Source organism: Engraulis encrasicolus, chromosome 13 (assembly GCF_034702125.1).
Source record: "Engraulis encrasicolus isolate BLACKSEA-1 chromosome 13, IST_EnEncr_1.0, whole genome shotgun sequence".
NCBI classification, from domain to species: domain Eukaryota; kingdom Metazoa; phylum Chordata; class Actinopteri; order Clupeiformes; family Engraulidae; genus Engraulis; species Engraulis encrasicolus.
In genome coordinates, this window is record NC_085869.1 from 47636010 (window position 1) to 47652544 (window position 16535).

Consider the following 16535-nt stretch of genomic DNA (forward strand, 5'->3'; position numbering starts at 1 on the left):
TTGGAAGCATCAAGCACAGAGAATGTGGATAGAAAGTTGAAGGCTATGTCTCCAATCATTTGGAGTATGGGGATCGAGCAGTTTGGGAAAGCGGAGGTGAGAACAGGACCAAGCTCCCAGCCAAAGGAAAACCGGCGACTGAAGAAAATCACTACTTTAACTGGCGACTTGAGATTAAAGAAAGCGTTCCGGAAAGCTAAGGAGTAAGAAAAAGCAGAGATCACAGAGATCCGAACCCATCTAAGGGAGCGTATGAAGGCACTGCGAAAAGAGTGCCACCGTCGAGACAGGAGACGTTAGATGCAGGAAAGTGTGAACTTCACCAAAAATCCATTCAAGTACCTATCCAAACTGTAAGGGAAGAAGAGCTCAGGCTAGATGCAGGAAACAAAGGACGAGGTAAAGCACTACCTGCATCAAGTCCATAGCGACCCTAGGAGAGAGGAAAACTTGATGGAGAAGATCATCCCACCACCTGAACCTACAACCCCTTTCAAGGCAGGTGAGCCAAGCTGGAAATAAGTGAATTATTTCATCAGAAAGGCCAGGGGAATATCAGCTCCTGTTCCTAATGGTATTCCATATAAGGTGTATAAAAGCTGTGAAAGGTTCAGGAGAGGCCTCTGGATGTTGTTGGAATGGGTGAGAGCAGATGGTTATTTCATTCCAAAAGGAGAAAACTCTTCAAACATCAAGGAATTCCGTACCATCTCAGAGAAAATCTTCTTGGGGATCCTGGCAAAGATACTGACAACCTTTATGCTGGAAATTGGATATATGAACACATCAGTGCAGAAAGGACTCCTGGACACCATTGTAGTCACCAAGATCATAGAAGAGGACGCTAAAAGGCTTGACCTGGCTTGACCTAGCAAACGCCTACGGTACAATCACCCACAAGCTAGTGGAAACAGCCCTAAGGACTTATCATGTTCCACAACAATTCTCCTGCAAGGAACTTTACCACCACTTGGCAAAGGCTAGAGGTGGGGATTGTGATCGGCTGCACAATATCTGTGGTCCTGCTTTCAGTAGCAATGAATCTTCTTGTAAAGTCAGCTGAGAAACAACTGAGGGATGCGATACGGTCAAGTGGCGTCCAGCAGGTACCCATTAGGGCATTTATGGATGACCTGACAATTACAGCCAAGTCAGTACCAGAGGGGAGATGGATTTTGGAGGATCTGATAGAACTCCTTGATTGGGTAAGAATGGAGTTTAAACCAGCAAAATCCAGGAGCCTAGTGCTGAGGAAGGGATGAGTCCAGTATCGTATCCGCTTCAACATGAAGGATGTCACAATTCCAACATTTCGAGAGAAGCCTGTGAAGAGCTTAGGCAAGTGGTTCTGGGCAGGCCTCAATGACGGGGAGAGTGTGAAAGAGTCACTCATTCAAGTGGATAAGTGGATGACTGCACTGGACAAAAGCGGATTACCTGGAAAATACAAGGCCTGGGGGTATCAGCACAGGGCCCTCCCAAGGGTGCTCTGCCAACTACTTGAGTACGAGGTCCCTGTGTCCACAGCGGAAAGGCTAGGATCGGCTCCTACCTGAGGACATGGCTTGGTGTCCCAAGACGTTTCTGCTCAATTGGACTTAACAGCACTGGGAGCAAGTTGCAAATGCCAGTTACGTCAGTGTTAGAGGAGTTCAAGGTGGCGAAAACACGCCAGGCAATGATGTTGAGGGACAGCAAGGACGAGAAAGTTCACCAAGCAGGAACTGAAGTTAAAACGGGCAGTAAGTGGTCAGCTAATAAGGCATTGAGAGATGCAGAAGACCGCATGCACCAGCCCGACATCGTTGGCACGGTGGCTCAAGGGAGGCTGGGTCTGGGATGCATTACAAGGGCAAGCTGGGCAAAAGCGACCCCAAAAGAGGTATGGTGCCGGTATGGGCAGGGTATGGTGCAGAAGAAAGTCTGCAGGGGAGAAGAAGAGAGCAGACAGGCCAAGGCAGTGACGATAGACAAACAAGGCAGCTGTACAGGGTGGGAGGGGGTGCAAGAAAGGACACTAACATGACAGGACATATGGAACATGGAGGGGTACAGAGTAGGGTGACCAGATTTGGGTTTATGAAAAGGAGGACACTTTTTTGTGTGTGTGTGTGTGGGGGGGGTCATCGGTGTATCTGTGTATCTACAGGTATGAAAATGGGTATGAGGCCAGGCATGATAGTAGGCCTATAAAGTATCGGTATCAACACATCCAAAATGGTCATTTGTTTAAATGCCACTAGAACTTTTTGGCGTGCACATTTATTCGTCTACTAAAAATGACAATTAAAATCTCTTCAGTTAGGCCTATAGGCCTATCACATAATTTGTGTGATCATATGATGCAGAGTGTGCCTTTGTTACAATCCTAGATAGTAGGCCTAACGCCTATATTGGAGTAGCTCAACAGCATAACAATGCAGCTCAATTTCATAGGCCTATTCCAATTTCTGCATTAGGTTTTTAAAAATAGATTCACCATCATGTTGGCCCATCTCAGCCATTCCCCACAGAGATGAATGGCATTAGGCTATATAACATTGCAAACTAAATGTGAAAAACACAACATTTGTGGTTGTCAACTGAATTGATAATGAAGTGCTATTAGTCTACATTTTAGGCTGTATATGTTTATAAGACACCTCACAATTTACCCCTCCACTGTCATCCATTAGGTCTACTTAGCTAGGCTACTTGTAGTGGCATGGTGCGCATAGATTAGCAATAGGCACTGCAGCCATTAAGAGAGGAACTGGAGTTTTACCTACCATTAATAAGCTAACCCATACAGCGTTATCAATAACTGCAAAGGCAATAGACAGAAGAAGAAGCTGATGAAGAAGAAGCTTAATTTCTTAACTCAGGAATGTGTCCTAGCTCTGAGAAATTGCTTTTGCAAATAACTTGGAGATGTCAGATCATGAAAGAAGTTTTGTGACAAGGTGTAACAAAACTTGTACCTCCCTAAATCATGGATTTGGTGGTGTTACTAGGCTTGCTCCTGTGTTAGGTTACTTTCATACCTGGCTTCACACGCGGGATTTTTTTCCCCAACTCCACCGCGAACGTGCATTTGCGTTTCTATCGGCATTGCCGTCGGTAGAACCGGCGGACAGATGCGCTTTCGCTTGTAAACATGGGGCGCACTGGCTTGTCCCCAACTTCTTTCGGACACACGGTGCGAAATGGCTAGATTTGATGAGAAGGGCGTTACTAATTTGCGACTAACGGTAGAGAGAAACCTGGAGTGGAGTAAAATGGAGCGGAGTGAAAATTACAATGCAGATGAATTACGTCTATATTTCAGGCATTTCCCGGACATTTCTGAAATTCCCCCCGGACATTTTTTAGGTCTCAAAAGTAGGACATGTCCGGGAAAAAGAGGACGTCTGGTCACCCTATAGTACAGAGTCAAGTTCCTACTGTCCTCTGTGTACGACGTCCTGCCAACACCATCAAATCTGCACATATGGGGTAGCAGAAAGTCCTGGCTGCACATTCTGTGGAAAACCAGCTAACCTCGAACATGTCCTCTCCTTATGCCGTTCAAACCTGGCTGATGGGACAGATGTCTCCGCTGGAGACATGACCAGGTCTTGACCAAGCTGGTGGAAGGTTTGGAGCAGGCCATGAAGAAGCAGAAAAAACTGTTTAAAGGACCACAGTACATCAAGTTTCTCAGGGCAGGAAAGACCAATGTGCCACAGACAACAGCGAGAAGTATCTTGACTACAGCAGATGACTGGGAGATGCGTGCATGCCCAAATGCAGCTGAAGTTCCCCGAAGAGATAACGACCACAAGCCGTTCTCTGGTCCAAAGCCACCAAGCAGGTCGACAGGTGGAATTAACCATGCCATGGGAAGAGACAATAGAGGAGGCACATGAGTTCAAGTGAAGGAAATATCAGGCCCTCATCCTTGATTGCCAGCAGAACAGTTGGAAAGCCTGGAACCTGCCGGTGAAGTGGGTTGTTGTGGCTTCGCAGGGCTTCACTCTGGCAGACGGTAGGATAACTCGACATTGAGGGACTGGCTAGGAAACTAACTTATAAGTAGCATGACCAAGAAGGCGGAGGTGGCATCCCGGTGGATGTGGCTGAACCGTGATAAGTGATAGGAGAATGGAAAACCAAGTACAGTGGAATTCGCTTATAGTGGTCACGGATATAGTAATCAACCGCTTATATAGATCAAAAAGCTTGGGACAGAATCATTTCTATACAAATGCTGTTTAAATAATTCGTTTACAATGATCAAAAATCCGCTTATAATGTTCATTTTTGTCATTTTATGAATGTAAACATGTGCAAAAATTATTGAAAAACTCCGTGTAGCTACATGTATTTAATTTTTTACTCCCGCGATTCCTTTCTCGACGTCTGCTTCTGCCCTATGCCAGAGAGGTTTACTGCGCGAGACTCCACTCGCCACTTTTCCGGGTGGTAGCCTACTGTAGCCTACTCTAGGGGCGCCAACCGAGGAGTGCACACTCCATAGCCTACAGTGAATGGGCTGCGCTCTCCCGACAGCACCCTAGTGAACTGCAGGCATGGCTCGACTAGTGAGTGGGGACTAGTCGAGCCATGCCGGCAAACATAGAACCTCTCCAGTGATGAGGCTGTGCAAACATGCCTCTGTCTCGCTAGCCAACGTAGCCTAACGAGTTGACACCGGGCAGCAAGCACGTGAATCATGGCTCTCATATTCTGGGAATGAAAAACATAGGCTCTTCGAGACGTATGAAAAATTACCAAAAACGAGCCAAGGAGATGTTTCGGCGAAGCTTGGCATTCCTCAGGAGGCTACCTTGTGTTTAAACTGCTCCAGGCTGCGTCTCCCCACGAGTCCCTCCCACTCCCCCTCGCCCTTCTTATCTCTCCTATGCCAGCAAGCCCAGCGCTACTTCCCCAATTCCAACCAGTTCTTATAGCGTGGCTTTTTAAAACTGTGTCAAAAAAAAAATCACATTGTAGGCTAGGCTAGGCCTACTACTGTACAGCAGGCTATGCAACAGTGTGCTATTTATCGGTGTAGAAATTTTAAGTGCCCAGTCTAGCGGCGTTTTGCATGCATAACCTGGATCACACTGTGCAGAAACTCGCCAGAAAACGTTTGTGGAATGGGAACTTTACAAACTTATTTCACATCATAAGAGATGACGACCCGTGCGTGGTCTATGCTTTGAAATGCATATAAGCCTCGTCTTTCTCATCGCTCAAGAGACAAAAAAAGAGGTGAAATAATACAAATCCGGTTTTAGTAATCAACCGCTTACAGTGTTCAAATTGGCTCGGACAAACGTGACCACTATAAGCGGATTCCACTGTACTTAGAGTAGGGTGTCAGGAGGTATAGAGTATAGGGTCTATGTCAGTAAGGGGCTACTGAGCTGAGTGGCGGAGGTGGGGGTAGCTCCAGGAGGCTGGTTCTACCGCTGAGCCCCCTGGAGGCGTTGTGGGACTAAATCGGCAAAAAGCTTATGAGGGAGGGTGCCCATTTGACAACTCACTGAGGCCTCTCAGCTCCAACCCTGGTGCGTCTGGAGAAGGGGGGGCTATGATGACCAAGTCACTGGCTCAAAGGTGGGACAGGAGGAGAGCCTGTAAAGTTGAGCCAGGTGTGATGAACAATCGTATTCTGCATAGTCGCTGTAACACTTAATGGCAACAGAGAAAAGAGGGGAGAGGACGTTGATGACAGAGAAAGAAGGAGGGGCTTTCCTTACAGACAGGATGTGTTGTGCCTGTTAGACTGTGAGCTAGGGCCTCAAAATATGGAAACCGTTATTGAAAAGGTGGCTTTTCAATGATGTATGATGGCTAAATTGGCCATCTGACAAGAGTAGCTGTTGTGAGTTATTACACATGGTCATGTTAAAGGGGGACTCTGGGCTTTCATTTAAGCCCTTTTGTGGACATTTTGGATATGTACAGCCAACCCTGGAGCTCTTCAAACCTTTAATCACACACATTTTCTGCCATTTCCGCCTAATTCCTTTTATATCTTTTAATGCTGTGCCACCAGAGAGTATCAGAGAAACACAATCTTAATACTAAAATACTGACATGACCCTAAGAATTCAGAATGTATGCTTTAAACAAATGATTTGCTTAGAAGGGGGACGTTTTAGGGTCTTTTCACGTGACACTCAGACACTTTGGGACCCGACCGACACCGATTTCAATCATACTTGCTGTGCCTGTTTAGTAGCAAGGTAGCACCCCAGAACTGCATTTGTGTGAATCTGACACCAACAGTGAGGGAGAAACAGACCAGGAAAGGTTTACATATGAGGGTATGACACTATACATTCAGCATTGATTATATCAGTCACTGTAAGTCACAGGAAGTTGTCTCTGGTGTTATCTGAAAGCTCTTTTCTGGCTCTACAAATTCCACAAACAGCATGGAATACAACAACCCTCAGAATATGAATTATGATGAATTGAAAAATTAAAAATAGAATATAAAAAAACTTATGTTTTAAAATGGCCAGTTCCTTGTCTAAAAGTAACCTGCAATGTCATGAACAACATCTGAAATGCTGGTGTTTGGTTCTTTATTCATTTTAGAGATGATGGGACTAAAAAATATTGCATCATACAGATCACCTAGTAATAATATGGTAATACCATAGTGATATCACATGACATGTCTATCGGAATATGTGAAGGATGGAGATTGTCCATGAGAAATGCAGGAAGTTCAGTTTCACCTCTCCAGTGCTCCGCATACATTCCTCAACACATGCTAGCCACTAGTTGACATCATATACAGCTACAACATACCCTTTAATGCTTGACAATTTTTTTTAAATCCTTTATTGAGCTTATTCTTTCAACCCTGCCATCTCTGAATGCTGAAAAAGGTCTAGCGTTCACTGTGTCCATTGACAATGCGCAGAAGCTGTGTAGTTTTTGAGTACATTGAATAGGGACCGACGAGGGTTCAGGGCCCACCGGGAAAATGCCTGTTATGCCAAATGGCCAGTCCAGTCCTGTCCCTGACACTACTGTATTACTACTTTATTACAACTCATTTCAACCTTTACTTCCTATTATCACCCCATTTGTAGGTGTTGTTTCTGACCTTACAGGCTATGTTCAGACAAGAAACTGGCCATTTAAAAATATACGTTTTTTGATATTCATTTTTTTCAATGTATCATAATTCATATTCTGAAGGTTGTTGTATTCCATGCTGTTTGTGTAATTTGTAGAGCCAGAACAGAGCTTTCAAACAACACCTCAGACATATTTTTGTGACTTACACTGACTGATATAATCAAGGCTGAATGTATAGTGTCCTACCCTCATATGTAAACCTTTGCTAGTCTGTTTCTCCCTTAATATTGTTGTCAGATTCACACAAATGCAGTTCTGGGGTGCTACCTTGCTACTAAACAGGCACAGCAAGTATGATTGAAATCTGTGTCGGTGTCAGTGTCTGATTTCACGTGAAATGAACGTGAGTGTTATATCAGACATAACTCACAACAGCTACTCTTGTCAGATGGCCATCATACATCATTGAAAAGCTGAGATTCCAAGTTTTCAGAAAAGGTATGGTGGACTTTGCCACCTTTTCGGTAACGGCCAACCCATCTGGCTCACAGACTATGTTGCCTGTTCATGTCACACCACAGCCGTCTATTTTAGTTGTGTTCCTGTTTTGTACATTGAGTCTCTGTATGTCTGAGTGTCTGTATATGTTTTTGGTTTTATGTTATATGGTCTGTAAAGTGTCTTAGTCTTGAAAAGCTCTATAGAAAAACAATGTATCATTATTATCTCAAGTGACAAGGTTTTTTTCTTGAACATAGACTATCCTAATCTGCTTCAGCTCCATTCAATTCTAAATAGTTTTGTAATTCTATGCAGAAACTTATTTCATATTAGGCCAACAGTATATTGATTAATATGCTACTGTAGGCCTCGGCTATATTACAACACTACTCTGAAAAATAAATAAATAAATAAAAAATAATTATAGTAATGCATTGTGAAAGCTTAAATATGGACATTAAGATTGATTGATTGGTTTATGGATAGAGATGGAGCATAGATGGTATTCAATAGGTTTAATTAAGGCTATTAAAAAAACTCCATAAGATTCCAATTTCTGTGATCGGCAGTGATCGGTGATCGGCAGATCATGATTTCTGGTCATTAGCATTGGTCCAAAAAATGCTGATCAGAGCATCTCTAATTATACCCAAGGAACTTCATACACAAATGCAAAAAAGCAAGTTCAACAACTTTATTTATAGGACAGGTGCGTCTAAGTACAAGTTACTGATCCAATAGCCCAAGTTCACATTCAAATTTCATTTACATGTAATTTCAGGTGATTTAACCTACTGAGGTACTACAGTAGGTTTGTGGTTGTCTACAGCAGTTTCCTACATATTGTGAAAGCAAACAACCCTGAACTTGTGACAGAGCCTGTAGGCCAATGGGGTTCATATCATCTTGCCCAGTGAGGTGGTAATTGGCTTTTTTGGTGAACCAGGTGTCAACTTACAGTAGGATGAGGTGCAACAGGAGGGGGCTTCTTTCCCACTGGCATGGAGACGTCCTCCTCATCATTATAGGGTTTCACTGTGAGCTCCACTTCTCCAATATCTTTTATGTTAATCTTGTGCACACCTTTGTCAAGGACCTTTTTAGCATCTGAAAAGACATATGTTGTTTGTTTCTGGTTATTATGCCATAACTACAATTTAACATAATGCTTCTATGGGCTAAATTTACATGACGTTCTTAATTCCGAATTAATAATTCAGAAAAAAATAGTTCCATCGAGTTTACTTTGATCTTTCATTTAATTCAGAATTAAATGTCTCATGTAGCCTAAATGTAGCCTGCAATACCATTATAGTAGGATGGAGTAGTCAGACAATATTTCAGTTGGTGATACAAGCACACCTATAAATAACAAGTAATAGTAACAACAATAGTATAATAGCAACAGGACACTTTGAAATAGTAGACCTATGATGTGAAGATTTTAAACAAATAGGTTACGCCTTTCACTTGGCTGTGACGAAAAATGTAATTGGCTCAACTTACCCTGGTCTCCCCACCTGTGTGAAGTTGGCACCCCATATGTTGAAAATCTGATTAAAAGCATTTTGGTTCGATTGTGCATCGTTTGTGCACGATGATGCAGGCAAAATGAGCGTTTGTGCACAAACCCTCTTTAAGATATTTACATTTTAAGAGGTTGGTGACCTTAGGTCACTCAGCACCCCATTAACCTCCAAATGACTCAAAAATGGTTGGAATCGTTGGAATTTGTGCACAAACGCTAATTTTGCCTGCACAAACGTGCACAAATGTGCACAAACGAAGCACAAATGAGTCCAACCATTTCCGAGTCATTTGGAGGTTAATGGGGTGCTGAGTGACCATAAGGTCACCAACCCCATAAGGTCACCAAGGCTCCTTCCACTATATCATTTTATTATTACAGGTGGAATGAAGTTTTGACCATCGGTGCGTGAATCGGAAGAAACTTTTAGCTTGGTACCGTCTACTGATAGCCTATTCCTGGGAACTGCCAGCGAGGTCTCCTCCACAGTTTAGGCGTATCTGGTTGCTATTTCTGCATGCCACATCAGCATTAGGCTACCACTTATGCTACTGTAGGCAAACATTTGTGAAAGGTGCTAGACGTCTCCATCCGACCGTCCTCTAGGCTACCTCTATCTGTCATAACATGGAACACCTCCCTGGTTTTGGATGCGTTACGCATGGCCCCATTTAAACGTGGACCTGAAGTGTCTTTCCATTAAGATGATAGGCTACTATCCCTCGCTCTGTCCACTAACCTACCCTACCAAGCGAGCCGGGTGAGTTACATGTGACTTTCTGTCAACCCAGACTGCAAGCAATTTTCCCCAAATGGCACCATGGTCAACTTGCATCTCGCGTTTGTGCCCGAGGTCACACACGGACTGACGTGCCGTGAGAGACAGAGTGCATGTAATACACGCCATTATCGACTTGCACTTGTGGAATGGCCCTTCGCAGACGCTTCCGTGGAGAAAACAGTCCACCCTACCAGCCTAGGCAGAACAATGTTGGAGGACATTTCTTCATTCAATATCCCAATGTCCCAATGACGCCTTGTGATATCACAAGGCTCTAGCGCCTCAACGAGACCATACTAATGTACCGCGAGATGCAAGTTGACCATGGTGCCATTTGGGGCAAATTGCGCGCAGTCTGGGTTGACAGACAGCACATGTATCATGTAACTCACCCAACTGGTGGGGTAGGTTAGTGGTCAGAGCGAGGGATAGTAGCCTATCACCTTAATGGAAAGACACTTCAGGTCCACGTTTAAATGGGGCCATGCGTAACGCATCCAAAACCAGGGAGGTGACAGATAGAGGTAGCCTAGAGGTCGGTCGGATGGAGACGTCTAGCACCTTTCACAAATGTTCGCCTACAGTAGCTTAAGTAGTAGCCTAATGCTGATGTGGCATGCAGAAATAGCAACCCTAAACTGTGGAGTAGACCTCGCTGGCAGTTCCCAGGAATAGGCTATCCGTAGACGGTACCAAGCAATTGAAGAAAAGTTTCTTCCGATTCACGCACCAATGGTCAAAACTTCATTCCACCTGTAATAATAACATGATCTAGTGGAAGGAGCCTTAGCCCATTGGATAGTCACAATTATTAATGTAGTTAGCCTATGGGGTAGACATACTGGACCGGACACAGTACAGTGCGTAAAGGAGTTAGGCTATATTTACCACCCACAGGCACCGACATAAGGGGCTACCAGTAGGACAGAAATATGTTCTGTGGAGTAGGAGCATCAGCAGGCTGATTATAGGCCTCGGGGAAATGCGTAAAGCAGCGCGTTTGGCAGCCACTTGTGCACTAGGCCTATCTTGTCTTACTAAGGCGAGCAATAGAAAAGCACCGCGGGAAATGGGACCAATAATCGTAAATCAGAGTTGTTATTTCGTTTTGGTTTTCTCGTTTATTACTTGTTCTGTTTTGAGTTGGGAAAAGGAAAATCAACACAACTCCCCATTTTTTGGCCATATGGAAAAACGGGAAAACAAAATATGGAGTCGTTATTTAGTTTTCCGTTTGCAAAATTGAATGGAATAATTGAATGATCGGATGATACACGGACCATGAATGCTGGAAATAAACAACTAAAAATCTCACACAGTGTCCCTTTAAAATGTAAATATCTTAAAGAGGGTTTGTTCACAAACGCTCATTTTGCCTGCACAAACGTGCACAAAACATGCACAATCGAACCAAAATGCTTTAAATCAGATTTTCAACATAAGGGGTGCCAACTTCACACAGGTGGTCTCCCCTTGTCTGGCGGCAAATGCCAGACTAAATCAGAACGCACAAGGCAGCATGGGTACTCCCAGGCTAGGTCTCCCCTACACTGGACATCAATTAGCCTACCAAATATGGTGCTTATATGACCAACTGAAATATCAAGCACGGCAGATTATTAGAACACCATGGTGCTGCTTAGCCTACCTTGCTCTTTCAGATAGACGAGTAAAGCCTTTTTGTCATCTGTAGGATGTTTGCGAAGCTCTGTTATTATTCCTCCGGATTTTCTTTTAATTTTGAAGTATGATTCCAACCTTTGTCCAATTTTGCTGCATTCGTCTGGTAGACCACCGAGTTCTAATATTGTTTCGGCCATAACTGTGTGTGTCTCTTCATGCACCAATATTTTGATGCCAATGCATTTGCTTCGCGTTTGATTTAGTGAGACAGCAGGTATGCTATACGTCCTGATCTTTTTGAGCTGCCAGCTGTTCGACCATGTCCCAACCTGACCTTATTGACTCTTGACAGACAGTTTCGCTTTTGCTTTAGGAAAACCCATGTGATCTGTCCGAAGAAGGAACAATAACCTAACACTAGAATGAAGATAAGGTAATAATTCTGATAGGCTATATCAACTGTGTTTTTGGAATCGTGAGGAAAATCAGGTGAACACTCCAAGCAAGCGAAGCGAGGGCGATGAAAGTTACTTTCGATTTCTAGCTCTAGTTCATTCCAACACGCAGACTCCCGTCCTTTACTTGTGCTTGTGGCCTCGTTTTGCTGACACCCCACCTCTGAGGAGAAAACGCTAAACTTTGCCCGATGCCAGCCAGCTTATCCGCAACTTTTATGGGGGACTGCTCTTCATTCACCATCCCGATTGCAAATGAGGACATTACATTGGAGTCGTGCCTTTGAAAGATAGTGGCCGCGTTCCAATATGCGAGATTGCTTCCTCCCCTTGTGCTTGTGGCCTCGCCCCGCCTCCTGGCCCCTCCTCAGTAGAGAAAACAATAAAGTTTCCCAGCTGTCATAAATTTTAGGCTATTTTTAGCGCCTTTCAAGATACCCAAGGACACTTTACAATCAAAACAGATAGATAACAGTAGATAAAGTATAACAAAGCTTCAATGAATTAACAATAGGACAATAATTATTAAAATGCAAAATAAAATAGAAATAGAAAAAAAGTAGAATACATTTGAAAATGAAATAAAAGTGAAAAAAATAAACTAATAAATTAAATTAAATTGGAATGTACCCGATGTCTACAGATCCTTCGATTGGCTGCCAGCAACCCCAATTGCTCCAGGGACTGCAACCAGTACCCTATATTAAAGAATAGGCCTACTAAAGAATTACTGTTAAAAGATAATAATTTAAAAAGGCCCTACATGTAGGCCAAATCACTTTGAAGCTAAATGTCATGTAGTCGTCAGCTAAGTGTAATGTAATGTAGGCCTAATGTAACCTAATGTAACTCACAAGATTGCTTACCCTGGAAGTCGTATTCTGGAAAATCCCCAGGCCAGGTAACAGCAGGCTACTTGGGTTGATCAGTAACCTGCATAACACAGTGGACACCAACAGGTGTGCGCCCTTGATGAACCAGAAACCCATGAACACAGAGTGGAGACACTTTTATGTTATTGTTTTATTTTGTTGTTGTCACAACACACTGAGAGAATATTGTTGTTGAAAACATAAACTGTATGGCTATCTACAATCCCATAGATTCATTAATAGTCTAGGCCAGTGTTTCTCAAACTTTTTCAGGGCAAGGACCACTTTATCCCCCCAAAAAGTTCAGGGACCTCCTGACAACTGAATTGACAGTTGACGGGTGCTAATTTGACACTGCTAATTTCGATGCAGATCACATGCTTTCACTTGTATACTTGTTATTGCTACAAATATAGCCTACTGCTAGCTTGTCTTGGAAATGTAGAATCCCCCTCACGGCCCACCTGAGCTCTGTCACGGACCACCAGTGGTCCCTGGACCACACTTTGAGAATCACTGGTCTAGGCAATGGGTGAAAAAATCGCTCGCAAGGTGATAAAAGCATGAAACTTGGCACAAGTGTTCATTAGGACATACCTATCAATTTCAGGGGTGGACCCACCCAGAATTCAATGTTGCATAGCAACGGTTGCTAGGCAAAGCATTTTCTTAAGCAACCAGCATCATGGATAGAGTTTCTTAGCACTTTTGTGGTGTCATGATGTCTGTCCATGTTCATTTGGACATGCTTATCAGTTTCAGGGGTGGAGCCACCCAGAATTCAATGTTGCATAGCAACGGTTGCTAGGCAAAGCATTTTCCTTAGCAACCAGAATCACGGATAGAGTTTCTTAGTACTTTTGTGGTGTCATTATGTCTGCCCTTGTTCATTAGGACATTCCAATCAGTTTCAGGGGTGGAGCCACTCAGAATTCAATGTTGCATAGTAATGGTTGCTATGCAAACCATTCTCCTTGGCACCCAGCATCACTGATAGTTTCTTAGCACTTTTGTGGTGTCATGATGTCATGAATCTAGAGTACTTGTCCTAATATCACTGCAATAATGGTTAAACAGTTGATATACCTTCAATATCGGAGATAATTTCCTCTTTGTTATTCTTGCCATTCTAACTCGTTCTTGTATTGTGCTCATCTAAATTAAAGAGAGTTTAAACACTCATACAATTTTACAGTTGCTATTGCTGTATCCAAATAAAAAGGCAATTGTCTGACAACATACAACATTTAGGAATTACACTTTCAAATTCCTGACAGTAAAACACATACAATTCAGATAATAACCATAGACAATGCTTGCTTGGTTCACACCAGACCATACCACAAGTTAGATATGGTCTGTAGACCGCCTACTCCTAGAGAGGAGTGGTTTGCGATTGCTAACGGCCATTTATTTGCTGTTATCATTAAGTGTTATCATTTGGTCTATATGTAGCCCATAGCCAATTGTGTCAGTTACTGTATATTGAAACAAACTGAAAGCTTCCGTTTGTCAAGTACTGTAATACACGTCATCATCTTTCCACCCATCCCCACTTGCTGATTGGCCCCCAAGATCTAGTTGCCTCACTGAGGGATAGAATCCATGCAAGCTTTTCAGACTGGAATGTGCAAAGCAACATAGGATTTCCAAGGGTAAGATAACACAACTGATACTGTGTAGGCAGCAGTGGCTTAAGCACTCATTCAAACCCAGATTGACTGTTTTTGTCTAGATTCAGCCCATTAAGGTTAAGGTTAAGTAACAATAAGGTCAATAAGAGTGTTTTCCACACCTTCCTATATGGCTGAAGAGAGTTTGAGCCCCAGGAACTGTCATTAACTGGCACAGAAAGATGACCGTAACAATGTGATGCCTAAGCACTTGGCAGTGAAATTGTATATTTTGTACACATGGCAATAATCAGGTTAATGATAGAATGGTACGTCAGTAGGTTTTTGGATAGAGAAACAGTGCAGCGCTTCTATTCCATTTGATAAAGTTTCAGTGTAAATACTGTAAGAATTAAGTTAAGACAAGGATGTGAAACTCAGGCCAGGGGACCAAATTAGGCCCACGGAACCACTTCGGCCATTAGGCCCGCAAGATCTTTGCCAATTTGTATTACAGTTGGCCCACATACACCATCAATACATAGACAATGTAACTTGAAGGCAAAATTCAGTCAGTCCAAGTTAGAGTACTTTTATAAATCCACAAAGCAAAATTTTGTTCATCACAAGAATGATGAGTGAGTCCAGACTAGTGTAACATCACATACATAGTTAATTTTAAATTTGGATATTTGGAATATACAAAAAGTAATTATATATTAATACAGTAATAGGCAAACAGTACCCATGATTGTAACCAACTGCTAACCTGACAACTATTGATTAAGAGAAAAACATTTCTTTGCATTTCATCACTATAATCTGCTGCTATTAAACCATATAATTGTAGACAGACTCCATTCATTTTGAAAACATGTTACAGTTGTCTAAATGATTTGTAACACATAATCCATTTAGGATTTTATAATTAGTTCCTGGGTATGCATATCAATAATCACTTTGTCATTTGACACAACACAGGCAAATGATGTTGTTCATGCAGGCATCTTTCTTTCCAAAGTTGTAATTTTGTGCTCTGAAAGATCAGTATGCAGTAGGCACGTGTAAAATGCAGTGAACTAAAGAGAGGCCTGACTTGAAGTGACACTTAAAGCCCCTCATTACTACAAATGTGTTCAAGAACTTAAGTGAGAATACTATTCAGATAATTGCAATGCTTTGTGGTTTCTAGAATGACACCAAAGGAGTCACAATGCCCCATTTGCTATATAACCTTTTAAAGTATTAATACAGTGATATAGCGAAGTCAAGATACATATATCATACCACAGAACTGATTAAAAACTGTGTTGTTGATGTTTGTTGCTCAGGAAAGTTCATTGATTATGAAAGGTCATGGTCATACATATTGCAGTATTTGAAGCATTATGATGCATTATTTTAGTGATATTAGGGCAAGGAGTCAATATTTAGACATAACAACAAAATTGCTGGGCACTGTATTACTGATGCTAGTTGCTAATGAAGAAGCTTTACCTAGCAACTGTTGCTAGGCAGCATTGGATTTTGAGTGGCTCCACCCCTGATATTTTGTGATATTTGGGCAAAGAGTTAATATTTACACATCATAACACCACATAATTGCTGGGAACTGTATTACTGATGCTGGTTGCTAAAGAAGATGCTTTACCTAGCAACGGTTGCTAGGCAACATTAAATTCTGAGTGGCTTCACCCCTGATATTAAGTAATATTAGGGCAAGGAGTCAATATTTAGACATCATAAAATCACAAAATTGCTGGGAACTGTACTACTGATGCTGGTTGCTAAGGAAGATGCTTTACCTAGTAGCGGTTGCTGGGCAGCATTAAATTCTGAGTGGGTCCACCCCTGATATTAAGTAATATTAGGGCAAGGAGTCAATATTTAGACATCATAACACCTCAAAATTGCTGGGAACTGTATTTCTGATGATGGTTGCTAGGGAAGATGCTTCACCTAGCAACCGTTGCTAGGCGACGCTGAATTTTGAGTGGCTCCACCCCTGGAATTAATGAGCATGTCCTAATGAAAATTTGTGCCAAGTTTCACGCTTTTATCTCCTTCCGAGCGATTCTCCCATTATATTGGACCCAT

General features: G+C 42.5%; 1 protein-coding gene across 1 annotated transcript in view; it reads right to left on the reverse strand.

Annotated features, from left to right (window-relative positions):
• LOC134460584 (uncharacterized) overlaps nucleotides 1-12057 on the reverse strand; it is a 20075-nt gene extending 8018 nt beyond the window's left edge. The window contains exons 1-2 of the mRNA XM_063212961.1: nucleotides 11524-12057; nucleotides 8525-8673 (exon numbers count right to left, since the gene is read on the reverse strand). Of these exons, the coding sequence (XP_063069031.1) occupies nucleotides 8525-8673; nucleotides 11524-11695 (321 nt within the window). The 5' untranslated portion in view covers nucleotides 11696-12057. The remainder of the gene's footprint in view (nucleotides 1-8524; nucleotides 8674-11523) is intronic.
• Nucleotides 12058-16535: the final 4478 nt, after the last annotated feature.